At 37.4% G+C, this 17,411-nt stretch overlaps 1 protein-coding gene across 2 annotated transcripts; it reads right to left on the bottom strand.

Moving 5' to 3' along the window:
* Window positions 1-2,894: 2,894 nt before the first annotated feature.
* Window positions 2,895-16,044, bottom strand: LOC137298146 (protein CDV3 homolog). 2 transcript variants are annotated; one of them, XM_067830257.1, is made up of 5 exons: window positions 15,720-16,044; window positions 12,332-12,411; window positions 9,481-9,602; window positions 8,626-8,869; window positions 2,895-7,996 (listed from the first exon to the last, which is right to left on the bottom strand). In XM_067830257.1, exons 1-5 carry the CDS (start codon window positions 15,918-15,920, stop codon window positions 7,897-7,899), a joined length of 747 nt encoding a protein of 248 aa, XP_067686358.1. In that variant the 5' UTR covers window positions 15,921-16,044; the 3' UTR covers window positions 2,895-7,896. The 2 variants fall into 2 exon arrangements, with proteins under 2 accessions (XP_067686358.1, XP_067686359.1); XM_067830258.1 differs by having other exon boundaries at window positions 15,726-16,044.
* Between the last annotated feature and the right edge of the window lie 1,367 nt (window positions 16,045-17,411).

The raw sequence follows: 17,411 nt of genomic DNA, 5'->3' as shown, positions 1-17,411 counted from the left end.
CCAGCTATGGTAGCTCTGAGCCACACTTTCATTGTGATGACAAGGTTGTAACTCTTCATTTCTTTGTGATTAAATGCCTGTGATCGGATATTAGTTGCCATTGGTACTATATTTCTAGGCCAGTGACAAATGAGAAGCTGAGGTGGCAGTACCAAACTTGAATAGGTCTGTAATCTGGAAGATTAAGATGTGTACTCAGCGCAAATCATCTGTGTGTGTGTGTGTGTGTGTGTGTGTGTGTGTGTCCGTGCGTGTGCTAGCTCGCTCACTCACTCTCTGAATATGTGGGTGTAGGTGACGGTGGCCTAATCCTTGCCAGTAACATTTTTGTTATTGTTTGACCTGACAAATTTAAGCTGTTATTTTCCTAACTTTTGACATACACACCTTAACACATACTGTTACATCTACATATCTGTATAAAATGTTTGTAAAATAAAATAATATATAACTTCATTTGTATATTGTAATTACTCATTTCATATCATACCAGTTATTACAAACCTCCAGTAACTCACGCTGTTGTAAAACGTGAGAGATGTTGAGGGCTGGAGTTCTGATTTTACATGACAATGCTTCGTCTCACACCTCTCAACTGGCAAAGTCTGCAGTGCATCAATGTGGCTTCGAAGAACTTCCTCATCCTCCACATTCACCTGGCCTGGCCCTAAGCGACTTTCGCCTATTTCCAAAATTGAAGCTACATCTCCGTGGAAAACGCTATGCAGGTAATGACGAGCTCACATCTGCTGTACTTGTATGCATACCCCAGTATGCTTCAAGGACCTGTTGCTTTCGAACATGATGGACCTATTTGAGTAAAATAACTGGAAATGCTGATGTAGAACATAGTCCAACAACACACCTAAGATTAGTTGGTTTCATCAGTCTAGAAGTTATGTAGGCTTGGAACTTTTTGACCAGTCTTCGTAAGAAATATGTAGACTTCCATCACCACATAGTTTCAAAGAAGTACTGACAAAACTAGCCTTTTAATGACAAGATACAAATACATAGATCCATCTTCAGTGAAAAAAATATCAAGTAATTCATACCCTAAGGATGAACTCGCCAGTCGGGGCCAGCAAATAGACTTCTTAAACAATTGATAAGTATTCCTGTCTGCAGCTGACAATGTTTGTAAGGAAACATTAATTAGATTTTTTGGTTTGTTGTTTAACCCATCAGTATTCCAGCTTTAGGAATGGGTGCCCAGTGGGAAAAGTCATTAGAGTGTTAACATTTTAACACCTCACAGGCAGGTTGGGTTATCCTGGGTAACAATGCATTAGTGCATGGTAACAGGTGCTTTATAAACAGACATTATTATTATATGGAGACAATCTTAAAAATAATCCAAGACTGGACCAATCCTTGTGGTAATGGTGGAACAGCTGTGCTTTACGAAGAAAGCACAATCCCAAATGTAACAAGGTACAGGCATATGCAGCCAACAGTTTGCAACACCAAGGGTGTAATTTACACGCACAAAAAAAATTGTGTCCAGGGACATGGATACCCGCTGCTGTAGGAAAAGAGTTCCCTACACTGAGTGTGCTCTGGTAATTAATTCCTGCTAAACAAGTTCAATAAACACCTATGCAACTATGAGATGCACACCTTTCAAGTCCCAGTGAAACACATATATCAGTATATGCTTAATCAATTCTGCTGAGCAATTTTTATGGAGAAGTGGATAGAATTAATGCCCAATTTCACTTTCATCAGAGAGAAATTCCACAAAATGTATCCAAGTGCAAATGTCTCTAAATATCCAAAGAACTATAAAATAAAAAACAAAAACAAGTATGAGATGCACACCTTTAGAGTCTCCATAAAAGACATATATAAGCTAAATGAGATTTGTGTCGTGGTTTTTAAGAGAAGTGGATAAAATACACCCCCTGTTGTATGGGACGAACAAGATGAATGGAACCAAATTCATCTATAGAACCAAATGCATCTAAGTTCAAACATCTGTAGAAGTGACAAAATTAGAAATTGGATGAACAAGGTATGAGATGCACACCTTTAGAGACCCAGTGAAATACGTGTAGATCAATTCTATTGAGCAGCTTTTGTGGAGAAGTGGAAAGACTTCATCCCCTATAACACTACATTCAAAGAGAAATCAACAAAATATATGAATGTTCCAATGGCATTAAAAATAGGAAAAATAAATAAAATACAAAATCAAAATAATGCCATCAGTGTCCCTACAAAGCAAGTGAAAACTAAATGAATTCCACATAGTAGTTTTTGAGGAGAGTGGATAATGTACATCCCACTGTGGGATGGAATGAACAGGCTAAATAAAACAAAATTTAACTACATTAATCATCTGTGAAAGTAACAAAACTGCATAAAAGAACCTGCATAAAAAATTACTTTGAAAGTGCCTAAAAAAGACACATAGAAGTTCATTTAATTCTGTTGTGCAATTTTTGTGGAGAAGGGGATAGACTTCATCTCCTATTACACCATTATCAGAGAAATTCAGCAGAATGTACCTAGGTTCGAATGTCTCTAAACCTACAAAAATAAACCCAAACAATAAAGTACAAAAACCAAAGTGAGATTCACACAATTAGAGTCCCAAGAGAGCCCACGTTTAAGTTCATTGAATTCCATAAATTAGAAGTAGTTTTTGAGTAGTTTTTTTTGTACAGACTTTCAGATGTCTCTAAACTTATAAAACACCCCAATAAAACAACAAAAACAAAATATCAGATGCACACCATATGACTCCCAAGAAAGCTCATGTATAAATTCACTGAATTCCACATAGCGTTTTTAGTAGAGAAGTGGATAGAGTACATTCCCTGTTTCAGACAGGACAGACACAGTGGGTAACCTATATGGCAGGGGCAGAGAAAACAATAACCACAACTAGATACAAGTTCCAAGAAGTTTATTGAGGCAACCAGATACATACCAAAGCACACAAGTAGCAACTGACATATCTACAGTCTACAGTCACAATTTCCAGGGTTACCATGCATCATGTTCTCCAGACAAACAAATACATGCCACTGTGTACAAAAGTTGTTGGTAACCCCTGGCAACTACACCTCCAGAAATTTGTATATCAATCCAGTCTATGTTTATTTTAGACATGCTTAAATGCTACTTTTACTTTTTCGGTTTCAGAAAGGATTACAATAGAAACATACATATTTTTAGTAGCTTGATGTGAAAATCTTAGACTAAATTACTGGCACTAAAAGGTAAACTTTTGCTTGTTTGAAATCTGGGGACAAACTGTGCACTAAAGACTGCAACAATGGTCCTGCTAGTCTATACCAAGTTTGGCAGCAGGGCAAAAGCGTAAATGATTTAGTTTACTTTCACAATTTCTTTCACGAACAAATCTCAACGATGAACATTTATGAATGCCATGGGCCATTTTCCCCTTGTCTGAAAATATAAGAACAAATCACTGCCGTGTTGAAGCAGCCAGTTCCAATGATAATTTACTTGCCACTCCAATCACAATGTTGCACCTATTCACTGACTTTAACACACTGCTATTGAGACTATTAAATACAAATACAAAAAAAAAATATCAATGTGAATGTTTATGACTTGCACATCAACAAACACCATCTAATCTGAAAAGATGAAAGTGTGATTCCAAGAGTTTACACTAGGTGCCTTAACATTTCCAGAAACATGCTGATGTGAAACAATGGATAATTCAGAGAGTTATTTTCAGCATCAACATAACTAATTTTACAGAGATGGACAACACTTTTGAATCAGCCAATGAAGTCAGTTTTCTTTTTTTACTGGTTCCTTGCCAAACATGTTACTAACTAAGAAGGCGTCTTGGTGTTGTTCTCTTTCTCTCCAACAGAGGTTGTCTACAGCTGCAATATAGAGTTTATCGTGGAAGTCTGAAGAACTCAAAATATATCCATTTTCATCTGCGTTCAAACGTCTGAACACAAGCCAGCAAACTTTCATTTCTTCAGCCAGATTTTAGTTACTTTTGTTACCATTCAAACATTCATACATTTCTTGACAACAGTTACTTCCTTTGCTATGTGCCCTGTTCTCTAGAACTTGGAAATGTGATTATCTGTCATAAATTATGAAACAACCATCTTATTTATAATACACAAATAGAGATTACAGGGACAAGCATAGCATCATCATAAACCTCTTTTCTTGCATTCAGACACTTTCCCTAACATCAAAATCGTAGGGTTCACTACCTAGAGTTTGGTCCTGAGAAGTCTCCCAGATCAAGTGGTGCATTCACGTCCCTTTCACTCATCACACTGTATGAACCATGAAGAGGTTCAGATGTATCATACAAGGATCTACTGTTCTATGTGTACTGGGCACATTCTACGCCACATGTTGAAAAGCACTGCAAAACTTTTTGTAGTAGTACGTTTTCCAGCAGTTTCTCAAATACAATATGGTGTTTCAAATGCAAATATTACCTCTCCGACAGCTAAGGTGTTTTCCTTTTTTTTCGTAAAGGAAACCTGTGCTCCATCTATTTGGCAGTCTGGTGTTCAGTCTCCATATAATACCCATCACTTGAATACTTTTTAAAGACAGATATACACAGTTTCATGGATAACTGAAATCCTCTAAGATGCCTGAGATGCTGAATGACAGTATCAAAACCACACCTTCACACAAATACAACCCCTTGTAGAAAAGGTTATATGTTTTGCATCTTGTTTTCAACCAAAGAAAGCTGCTTGAACAAAACAGATTTGCTAGAAAATAATAGTTTGATCATTCATTATTATTAACAATATGTTGGCCAAATGATAACTTAATGTTGTGGGAAAAGACCAAAGTTTCAAATTTTCCATACAGAAAGAGGCATAGTGCTGACAAGACAAAGGGGCCTTATCAGGATGGATTTTGATTTCCAACCAACTGGCCGTTGCACAGCACCAAGGGGCACAACTCTTCACCAGAACAACTACTGTAGATTACTGGACAACCAGTCCCTTAAGGGGACATCAGTATTGTGTAGCCATGACCAGAGAAAGATGTACAGAACAGGAGAACTTGAATATGAAACTACAGAGCAAGTGCTGCAAAGTAGGGATGCAACTTAGCATTATCTATGTCACTGTCTACTGTTAAAGGTATCCAAGGACCAGTCAGTCTAAGCAAACTTAGTCTCAGTATTATCTGTTGCACTCCTCTCACGAGTCTAACAAATCCTACTGGTAAACACTTTTAAGATGATCCACGACCTGACAAATGACCCCAATTTGCATACTTGGGAACGCCCCACAGAACGATCCACTTGAAACAAGAGGGAGACAGGTTGTCTGATAAATATCGAGATGTTCATTTTTCATGAATTGTTATAGCACACTCGATTTGGGAACAGGTACAATCCCAACGAATTGAATCAACACAATATACTGAGCAAATATGTTTAGGACCACCGATCCATTTCACGAAGCAAATGACATTTTCCTGGGTTTTTTTAAACAAAACTGTTGAATATCTAAAATGCCTGTCAATGCCCCAATCATCTATTTGTCTTCGTCTTAACTAAAGGTTAGCGTGGAATATCAGTATCTTATGCCTGAAATTGCAGTCTTATCAATCGAATGAATATGCGGTGTTGATTTCATGTCACGGTTAGCATGTATTGCACATGCATAATCGTCAAGCTACCTGTAGCAGCCAAGTGTACTCGCCCAATTCGTTGTACCACCTCTCTTGTCACAAATGCGTTTAGTGCGCAGGATCACCTAATATGTGTCTAGCAGTAGTAGGAGGTCGCATCAGGTAACCTTACCAATACAGCTTACCAAATTGTGAAAGCTGATATTCACCATTATATTATTCATAATTAAATTTTACCTCCAAAAGGTTTTCACCTGAACGATCCCTTTTTCTGCACATAATCAATTCCAGGTGATGCACATGGATCATGCCACAAAAGCGAGTTAACAGTCGCTGAAAATAGCATTTTACCAATATTTCCAGGATGTCAGCTGGCAGAAATATTACCTAATGCTAACAATGTCAAAAGGAACCACAAAATGTATATACTGCAGGTCAAATGTCCATGCTTTATGTAGATTTTCGTTTGCTAACAGATCAGTGTCAGTGACCAAGCAATTTTGAAAGTCCCGCTGAACCCTTAACAGTAACTATTGTGTGACTGGTTGAATGTGTTCATTCATCTCTGCTTTCATTGGATGGTCACAGGTCACCCAAAAGTCAACCGATGAGACCTCCTACTAGGCTTGTTATACTTAGTGTACGAGTGTAACAAATAATACTGAGAATGCAATTTACTTAGACTGAAGGCCAGCAGGACTAGATTTTTAGCAGTGCACTTCTTTATGGTGTTCCTGTGGTTTAGCAAATGTTTTAGTTTCACTTCAGCAAAGTTCTATCTCTTGTATCTGCTTGAAAGTCTGATTGTAACTCATTGTTTCACCATTGGGATTGGCAACATTACATAATATACTGCAGTATATATCATACAAGTTTACTGACAAAACGTGACACTATACTGCTGGATCATCCCTTCTTATCCAAACCAATTATCTCAAATGTAGGAAAGTTATCATATTAGGGTGCATGATTATTTTTTACGCAGGTGGCCAAGTCAAGATAACACTGCAGAAATAAAACAAACATCCAAATTATAAGGAATTGACTGATCTTTCAGGAATGAATATTTTCAATGATTCAAACATATCTCTTGTGATAATTATTACAATTTTAAGCATAAAATCTAAATTTAAATACACCAATTTAAAGATAAAGACAACTTCTGAAAAGCTGAAACAATTTCACACATCATATTGTGTCTCCAAGGGTTAGTAACGGAACAGACTAGTACAATCTGCTTACCACAGACAGGTAAGTGATAAGAACTAATATTGATAATTTTCATATTTACAAACATCCATGCAATATAACACGAACTTGAGCAGCTTGGCCCCTAAAACATTAACCCATGTTTTAACTTCCACACTCTCAAGCAGGGCTGATAATAGTGGCTTAGCGTAACAACTGCATTTGTACAATATGTATATTCGGCCCTAAATACTTGTTACATGACAATCTCCCTAACATTTGTACACAATGGTTTGCCTGCTGATCAAAGCCTGGTGGTCCATATGCTTTTGCAACCTTAATAAAGGTCAGCAACATTTTTGATGACTAAAAAACCAACAAGCTATTTAGGGCCTTCACATAACATGAAGTACCCAAAGGTACAACACAGAAAGTTCAGGAACATACATTGCCCAAACAAATTCAATTTTCCTATATTCATGTAATTTGCTTGCTATAGTTCATTGGTCTTGTCCAATGTCAGGACAGGAGTAGAATCAGTCCACTGTAACTGATATGGCTGCATAGATCAGCCAATAACTATCTGAAACTCCCATCACTGCCAACAGCGCAATAGGATCAAGTCCATCAAGACACAGTTGGAAGAAAACTCCTTACACAGAACATGCATAACACTTCATAATATACCAAGAAAACTAACCGGTTCAGGTCAGGTCCGGTCAGTGGGTCAAATTCAATAACATATCAAGTAAACATAACTAGGCCATAACATATAAGTTGCAGGAGTTCAAACCTATGGTATCTTGTATGGGATTGAAAGCAATACACATACGGTTGTAGCATAGTTTTCATAAAAATAAAATAAAAGACACCATGGTATATAAATGATTACTGAATACCCTAAAACTTATTTATCATGGCCAAAACAATGTCCCTCACTCTACAAAAGAGTAGGAACCACGGTCATTGCGTATCAACAATGTGAGTAGCACTTCAAAAAAACAAAACATTATATCTCATAATATATGTATGTGTGTGTGTATATATATATATATATATAAAACTGTATTTGACAAATGAGGTGACCTCGAGTGTTTAGTCTTGGAGTGCAGCAAACTTGTTTTCCAGAGATAGTTGCATTCCACGTTTACTCCCTGGATGCTCGTAGTTGGCTTCTTGAGCATCTTGGAATCCACTGAAAGAAAACAATTGATGGCATCTTTGTATTGTTATTTGAAGAAGTGCTTACTTTCAGTTTTAGCAACATGACAGCAATATCATGACAATGGGCACCACAAATAGCCTTCACACATGAGGGAAGTGAATAATCGTCTTCAGCTCGAAAGCAAAATTTAGTTAAAATTACATCATTTTTGACCCGTCATGACATAACAAATAAATTTCATAAACATTTATTTGAATTTCAAAAAACAATTGTATAATATATTTGAAACAATTGTACTGAACGTACTCCCCACTCACAATTCATATACATAAAGGGAGATAAGACCTCCATATAGAAATGCTGTACACTCTGATCAAGACTGAAGGTAGTGACTTCTGTCGCTGCAAAGTCACATGACTGAGCACATGATCACACGCTTTCAATGACAGCCTTGTTTCATGTACCCATGGGGCAGACAGTGAAACAATCAGAGACACTTATCAAGGGCACCTTTAAGCATATTAATACGGATAGTTTTAATACATTTCAGGTAGAGTGGAAGTGTATGGTATACACACAGTGCATACAATATTTTTCCACAGTTACTAACGCCCTAGATGTTACTCACTCATGGAACAAATTCAAGGGTGATAACTTACTCATTTCTTCCACCACCAAGAGTTGGGAAATCCACTTCACTCTTGATATTGGGAGCTTCCTTTTTCCGTCTGATAGCTTGTGTACTGACTACAGGAGTTGATCCTCCACCGCCGGACGATCGTGCACCAGGGGGGATGTATTTGCCAGGCATTTTCGGAGGAGCCTCTTCTTTTGGCTTGGGTGGCTGAGGAGCAGGTTCAGATGGGGTCCCACCTCCTAACACTGGGGCTGCACCAGAAGCTGCTGCAGTAGGGACAAACAATTGACTCACATATACACACAACAATACCATGATCCAAGGGGACTAATGTACTTTAGATATACAGATCTCATAAGCCGAGATCCTCACTTGACCCTTAAAATCAGCATCAAAATTATATGATCCATACATAAGCAGATTTGCCTAAATATACATGTATCAGTACTTAACATGTAGCTGAGAGACGAGATGGGGTCCTATAATTACAGTCTTCATCTGTAGGTTTGCTTATAATAGTATCATAAAACGATCACTGTTGACATCAACAATGAGATGCCATCTTGTGAAAACTGTGTATATAGAAAATGAATACATGGTAAATAAAAAGTGAAGTCAACTTCCTTCATATTGAAAACATTCCTTTTCAGTGCTTCGAGTCAATGAGTTGTTTTCACCGCATTCAGCAATATTCCAGCTATATGCCAGTAGTCTATAAATAAACGAAACTGGACCAGACAATCCAGTGATCAACAGCGTCAGTATCGATCTACACAAGTGAGAGGATGACCTGCATCAACAATGTCAGCGAGTTGGACCAACTGATCCCTCTGGTTGCCATTTACGACAAATATGAATGTGTTAGGAAGCAACCTACCTTGAGGTTGACCTGAGCCGGTCACAGCCCATGGTCCAGAGACAGCACTCTGTCTGTCCTTGGGTTCACCGTCTTCTTCTTCATTTTCTTCAGTGTCCTCACGCTCATCTTCTTCCTCCTTGCTGTAAACACGGAACAGGACAGAAAGGTTAAGTAATACTGGGCATTAACATTAAGCCATGAAATCTACACATGAGCATTAATTAAGCACCACCAAAAACAATTGCCGATTGTAACAAAAAGGGATCAAAACAGAGACATCAAACAGTTATATCTAAATACACATGCACTTACCATAAAATTCACATGCTGACTCAAAAGCATGCTTTTCATGCGAAAGTTCTGTCATGGTACAAGGGAAAGTAGCTGCAGTGTTGGTGGTTGATGGATTGAGTCTTTAGATGGTTCAGTTAATGAAATTATAACAATGTGTTTGGTTTCCATATCATGAATGACCAGTGTGTTGTGTTAAACACAATCCTACAGCATGATAATGGGTGGTGCTTAATTAATCCTCATGTGTATATTTGAAATATAACCTGCCACTGGCACAGAATTAACTTAAAAGTTGAAACTGTGAGTGAGTGAGCGAGTTTAGTTTTATCTCCTCCCTCTATGTGAAGACAGTGGAACCCCTTGAAGTTCCCTTCTAATTGAAGCGGACATAACATAACTCGCCCATAATCACTGTTCAAGATGTGCTAATGGATTCTGAACCATTATACATCTTTGTCTCAAAAAGCCACATGATAAAAGGGTGGATAAAAGGTTGAGTGAAACTCAGTGCCTTTGTGGTACCGATATTTGTTGTGCAACAAGTTGTCCAAACTGGTAAATGCCAGTGACATCCTCCGTGGTGATGTCCCATAGGTAGTGTCAACACTCCTTCCTCCTTCCGCGAGTGCATTCACGAGCTGGACACTATGTCCATCCAGTGAGAGTAATCAGTTTTCCTCTCTATATGTATTCCTGGAATGACCATCATTCCAAGAATGCCTTCGCTCACACCTGCGAGGATCTGTGTCTGATGAAGACAACAAACCATGACAATGTCTCCAACGCACAGGGGATGCAGACAGAGAACACTTGCAGCTGTAACGAGATCCATGAGTGCGAGCACTTGGCGATTCGATAGAAGGAACATGACTCATACTGTGACTTGAGGAAACAGCTGATGGCAATGATTTCCGTCAACGCGAGTGTGCATACAATGCTTCTTCTTCATCAAATGGACCTATTGCAACTGATGAACACTTATGTAGGGCAACTGTAGTTGTAGCTGCTGACCGGCTTTTCCATTCCTCTTCAAAACGGCAATCCATCAAGTTCATCATATGAGTGGTGAACTGTTGCATGAAGAGGCCGGTCTAGAATGACTGCTGTGCAAGCAGCGAGTTGGTTCGCAGAAGCATCTCATGTGTTGAGTGTAGACGTTGTAGATGTCTTCATGGATAGTAGACTCTCTGAAGGATGCAGCATAGTAGACAACGTAGTTACTGAAGGTCTAGCAGATGCTGCTTGTTGATCCCGCATGCTGACGATCTGTACCTTGGGAAGTAGTAGTGGAGATTCATCGTAGATCTGATGTTCGCCAGGAGGGACAATCTCATCGCTGAAAGACTTCGAAGTAGTTGTGGAATGATGTTTCAGCACAGGTCCAGCAGTTCAACTTTTAGGTTGAGATGATCCAGATTCTGATGACTTTCTCTTCTGAGATCTTGACGATTCACTGGTATCTTGACCATGCCCTCGGCTGGCCATTATTAAAATGATGAATGTCAGCTGTTAACAACATGTGGTTACAAGACGCAGAATTAACAGATTTAGACATGATTGGTGAGAGCCTACATTGTTTGTCCTTCACACGCCTTAGAACAGAATATAAATGTGATGCAAATTCTGAATCAGATAATTTCTTGGAAAGTTCACAGCAAAAAGTAGAAGAACAAATGTCCAAAACACTAGAAATGTTTATAAATTTTACACAAAGATGAAGGTAATTACAAAACGAAAAACGAATACAACATAATTTAGATTATAGGACTGATATCAAAGCAAAAACTGTATCTCGACCCAACTGTGCCTCCAACCAACCTCCTCATCGGAGAGAGTGACACTGATGAGCATGGCTGATCATGTGACCGTAATGGTGGGAAAGGGAGGCTCCTGACAGGCGAGTGTATTTTATGTCCGCTTCAACTAGAAGGGAACTTCAAGGGATTTTAAGTTTCCACTATCTTCGTAAAGAGGGAGGGGATAAGCATAATAAGCATGAGTCAGGATAAGGGAAAATAAAGAAAACAAGCACTGTCACCAAGGTGACATAATGCCCTGCTGCCAATTATTAAATTAAACTGAAAAGGAATGAAAATGAAGGGAGTAGTTTAAGATGAAGTTAAATGAAGGTAAAGGTCACCAAACCTGACTGAGACCTGTCTTTTACTATGATGACCCTAGGTACCAAAAATGAAAAGGATCTAGTAAATTTTTCTTAAGATATTCCAATTCATACAGATGGATGGAGCCTTATACTAATCCCCCACTTCACGCTTAACGCCCGGTGGGGGATAATAAATAAAAATTGATAGAGTCAAAATGTTTCAGGATCATTATCAAGGCACAGAACAGTATCTCCCATATATATCCATACATATCTATACATTATCAAGGCACAGAACAGTACCTCCCATATATATCCATACATATCAATTTAATGTAACAAAATGTAAAATGAGTGAGTGAGCTTGACAAGCCACATTTATAAATCTTTCAGTAATATCACAGGAGACAGCAAAAATGGGCTTCACATGTGTAAAATGAAGCAAAAGCCAAAAAAGGCAATTATACTGACGTTATCTGAAGATTCTGAATCCGTAAGCCACTGTAATCTTTTTCGGTTTCATCTTGAAAGTCTATCCATTCTTCGTCCTCCTGTATTGAAGAAAAGATCCATATTAGTGTAACAGTATTGTCAGCTATGTTCTGTTAATCACATGTTGTTTATGTAAACACAATCATCAATATACAGTGCTTATAATGTAACGAAAGAAGATCCAGGGGTGAGCTGTCTTAACAGAATACTTTTCCATAATTGTTCACTTATTAGAGCTTGAAAAATTTCATGCAGTGAAATCATATCACAAGAACATATATTTCTCATCTAATAAGGAAACAAATATGTATCTGAACATACTGGAAGACATTTCCTACATTGCGGAGTTTGTTATTTACCCAAACATATCCAACTAAAGGCTACTTTATTAACCTCAAGTGACTGGTTTGAGGTAAATTTCAAAAGTTTTTTTTAAAGTATTTTAATTTCATGTTGTCATAGTACCTTGCATAGATTATCATAGAGAACATTTTTGTCATTCATTTTTCGTCGTATTAAATTGTGTAAAGCATTGGACAAACCATCCTCATCCTCGATTTTTTAACCATAATACACTGTACACAGCATCTTGCAAACAATTTTTGTCATTAATTTGTTACTCTCATAATACATTGAACAAAACATCGTACAGCACATCCTTGTCATCCATTCGTTCTCATTATACACTGTGCAAAACACTGTGTAAAACACTGTACAAAACCTCTTTGTCAACGTAGTGCAAGCATCATCATCATCAACACAAATCAATCATCATATCATCAGGGAGGATACTATATCATATCTGTTGTCTTTACCCAGGACTGGTGTGCATACAAGTTTCAGATGTACACTCCAATTATATTATACTTTCGTAGCATCTGCTGTACAGTTTGCAAACAATGCATGGAAGGAGGACCAGGAAGCATAAAATTTTGCTGGGTTTGCATCACAGAATGCTGTATATTTGGTAGTTTAATAGTAATAAGGTATTTCCCTTTGAGTGGTCCAGGTTCAACCCGAGGTAAAACTTTACTAAAAGTATGTTATAGAAAGATTTACTTCTTTGATGTTGTCCACAAGTGCAAGATACATTAAAGGGTAGTTTTGGGTGTTTGATCTGATAGGTCCAGCCTGCATCAGGTACTTTTCTGAGTCTGCAATATGCTAATACAGTACCCTTTATACCTTCAAGACGGGTAAGGTTATAAATGCAATTTCGTATTCTTATTTCTATATCAACTTTATGTAAGAAATTCCCATTCTGGTCTAACATATCACAGACTAACATTGTTCCCTTTTTCAGCCATATTTTAATACTAATAGACTGACTTTCCATCTATTTTAATGTTGTTATTGTACCATAAATGAAAATATGTGATATTTCCTGCACATTTGCATAACATCATTTTAGATAGTGCCACCATGCCATTAACACATCACCCTAGAACTGATTTGGGACAATGGGAATAATATTATTGCACATATAATCTGCATCAGCATTCCAAAATTTATTTGAATCAACTAAGATTTCATTTGCGATACAAGTACATTTTCAATTGTTATGCATAACTCATTTAATCCACATTATTTCTGAGCATTTATAGTAGCTTTTATAATGGGTACACACATTCCTCCATCTTTGGGTTTGAGATGCACAATATCTCACTTAGCCTTCCATAGAAGGCTGTCGTGTTCAAGACTGCATACAAACTTGATTCAGATCCGCCTAAGGTCACAGTAGTGTCATCTGCAAATTGAGCTAAAAGGCTTTGTAAATTACCTGTCTCTATCCCTTTAATTTTCTTATTTCTTCTTATTAAAACAGATAGTATTTCGGTACATAAAATAAATATGTAGGGTGATACTGTGTCTCCTGATCAGCAGCCCCTAGTTATCTTGGAGAAATCACTCGCGAACCCATTTACTAGTACACTTGATTCACTATCTTTAGCAGAACTTGTACCAAATTTTGAACGCTTGGTCCAAAAGCCTATTACATTTTGCATAAATTTTCTGTGAACTGAGTGAGAAGCTTTTTCCAAACTCAATGAGCAGTAATAATCCTGGGATTTGATATGATTCAGTATAGTCCATTACATCATATATTTGTCTTGTGACTATATATCTTACTTGAATAAAACCTTTTTGGTCATCATTAATAATAAGTGGTAATACTGTCTTTATTCTATTAGCTATAACTGCTGAGGTTAACTTATTGGAGGTATTTAGAAGTGATATTGGTCTCCAGTTGTTCAAGCAATTTTTTACTTTCACCACTCTTAGGGAAGCACGTAATAAGACCCTGTTTTTGTGATATCGACAAAGAACCGTTTTCATATGCATAATTCATGGAGTTTATAAGAACAATAATTACAACAGTAAACAAAGGGTATATGTGTACACCTACGACTTCCATCCAGTGATGCTGACATGACATAGTATGAATACTACTGCCTTTTCCGTCTACTCACTTAGTTTTTCTGATGAGTAAACTGTGCTTTGGGCCCTGATCATACAATATTACCAATAACAGCAACAGCATATCTTTGTAGAGCATATTCCAAGTTTAGTGTTTTAAAAACCAGACATGAATTTTGTCTGAAACGTAGCACATACTTCAGTTCCACGTCATATTTATCTCATCCTTAAGGACCCATGCCTGGTGACAATATCTCAAATAGTGAATGGTTACCTATTATTTGTACTTAATAGCACATAATTCTAATTACGATGCCCCTTTGAATATATTTAAATATAGGTTGTTGAATGTGAATGGTATAATTATCATTGCTACTTAATATATATTTAGTAAATGAAACTTTGCAAAGTTGCTACCATCTGATCTAATGGAAAGACTTCCTTCTGTTCCTCCATATTTTCTTCTACTGATTAACAAATGTAACACAATGTTGTTTGAACTTTTAAATGTTTTGCTTTTAGTTAATTTTGTATGTTCTCTGGTTGTGTTAGCTTTTGTTAATTATTTCAGTATGTGTTAATTTATTAATATTATCTGGGATGGGGGAATGAGAGGATCTCTTGCCAATCCAATTACCAACATTACTTCCTTCTATTATTTTGTTATTTCAGTAATTTCCAAAATTGTTTCCAGTCATAATCATGTAGGTTACTTAATTTTCACCTTATATTTCTTATGAACAAAATTTTATATAGAAACATCGAGACAAAAAACCATGATCACAAGAATGGTAGGTTGGTCATCGCACTGTTTGGTTACAAATAAACGTATGACCAACTGGACCTTCTGTTGCGGAATGAAATTGACCATATGGAAGGCTGTTCGTTGATTGGCTTGGTTAGCAGGCCGCTCAAATAACACTCATCCAAGCAACATATAATTAAGAACCTCTACTTTTTTCGTTGAACCCTGTGAAGCATTGGAGGAAGTCTGGCTCTTCTCCTTGTCCTTTTTTTTCTTCTCCTTTTTAGGCTTCGATTCATCCGTCTTTTCCAGAATGTCCACTGCCGTTGATGGTACTTTTGCCTTGGATTTCTTTTTACTTTTGTCTTTCTTAGCAAAGAAATCGTCAAGACTTGAATCTGCCATCTTTAGTTCTTAGTCTGTATATACATAAACGGGTATATGATGTATTGTTTATGCCAAAATCGGCGAATAGAATCGGAAAACTGTCGACCATGCGGCCTGCCGACTCCATGCGCAATTCTCATGTGACAGGACCGCAGTTAATGTAGTTCCGGTCTAAATTTCGAGAAAAACAATATTTGTCAATTTACGAGATTATTTGGTGTGTTTGGTTTCTTATAATAATTTAATAATTCTTATAAAAGTTTTATCCTGTATGTGTATTTTTAATAGTCATAAAAAGCATACAGTTAGGAAATGTTATGGCACATTTATATGAGAGACAAAACCCCCAAACAAAAGCAAACCAAACACGTGTATTCGCATATGAATATACGTCTTTGAGCAAACAAACAAACAAAAATAAAACAAAAAATTGTTTTGTTTGAAAATATATCAAGATCGTTGTAATAAACTAATGGTTACAAGGTTCAATTTAATCAAAACACATACACACACACACGCACACACGCGCACACACACACACACACACCTCAACAACAAACGCCATTTTGTTTCAAAGCAATTGAGAAATGCTTCATTGATAATAAATCTGATATTACATGTTTATTCTTTGCTGTAAGATCAAATCCAGGAACAAATAATGAAATTTCTGCACAGGAAACTAATCTACTGACTATTTTTTCCAAAGTGTTTTCATCGCGTACGACTGGAGGAACAGTTCTTGTCATTTGTCTTGAATTTCACCTTTATTAGTTGTCCTTTTTTTTTTTTTCATATAAAACGCGACCCGTGAAGGTCCCGGGGTAGAATAGACCTTCAGCAACCCATGCTTGCCATAAAAGGCGACTATGCTTGTCGTAAGAGGCGACTAAAGGGATCGGGTGGTCAGGCTCGCTGACTTGGTTGACACATGTCATCGGTTCCCAATTGCGCAGATCGATGCTCATGTTGTTGATCACCGGATTGTCTGGTCCAGACTCGATTATTTACAGACCGCCGCCATATAGCTGGAATATTGCTGAGTGCGGCGTAAAGCTAAACTCACTCACTCACTCACTCACTCATATAAAACGCATCTCTGACAACATAACCAGGAGAATCCAATGGGTCGCTACGAAAAAACAAGGTTTAACCCCCAACCATGAATGTGCTCTCTCCATGTTTATGTGAGGGGCCAAGGGATACATTTTTCACCTGCACAATTATTAAAACATGTTTAAAACATCAGTCTCTGTGTTTAATGAAAACTTCAAGAAGATTTCGTTCTCAGTGTAGTTTACTTTCGACTGACACGCAGTGAACAAAACCCCGAAGACGGTAAGCAAAGAGATGTTTCTTATCATTTTATGTGCGCCTCGAAAGAATGAAAATTACACAACACTGACCTAGTCTGTCTCTTCCTGCTGTCTGGGTCCCTCCTGCAATGCAAAAGCTCCAAACGAAGCAACTCCAGAAAATTATCCACGCAATTACATAACGCAACATACAGGA

This window comes from Haliotis asinina, chromosome 10 (genome assembly GCF_037392515.1).
Source record: "Haliotis asinina isolate JCU_RB_2024 chromosome 10, JCU_Hal_asi_v2, whole genome shotgun sequence".
Taxonomy (NCBI): Eukaryota; Metazoa; Mollusca; class Gastropoda; order Lepetellida; family Haliotidae; genus Haliotis; species Haliotis asinina.
Note: the sequence above shows the minus strand (reverse complement) of the source record. Positions and strands in the feature narration are given on the sequence as shown.

What these genes read in the sequence shown, in the direction of transcription:
- LOC137298146 (XM_067830257.1), bottom strand. Translation starts at nt 15,920, where the DNA reads ATGGCAGATTCAAGTCTTGACGATTTCTTTGCTAAGAAAGACAAAAGT. An exon ending in ATTCAGAATCTTCAGATAAC is followed by an intron (nt 9,603 to 12,331) that starts GTCAGTATAATT and finishes CCGTGTTTACAG; the next exon opens with CAAGGAGGAAGAAGATGAGC. An exon ending in CTTGGTGGTGGAAGAAATGA is followed by an intron (nt 7,997 to 8,625) that starts GTAAGTTATCAC and finishes GTTTTCTTTCAG; the next exon opens with TGGATTCCAAGATGCTCAAG.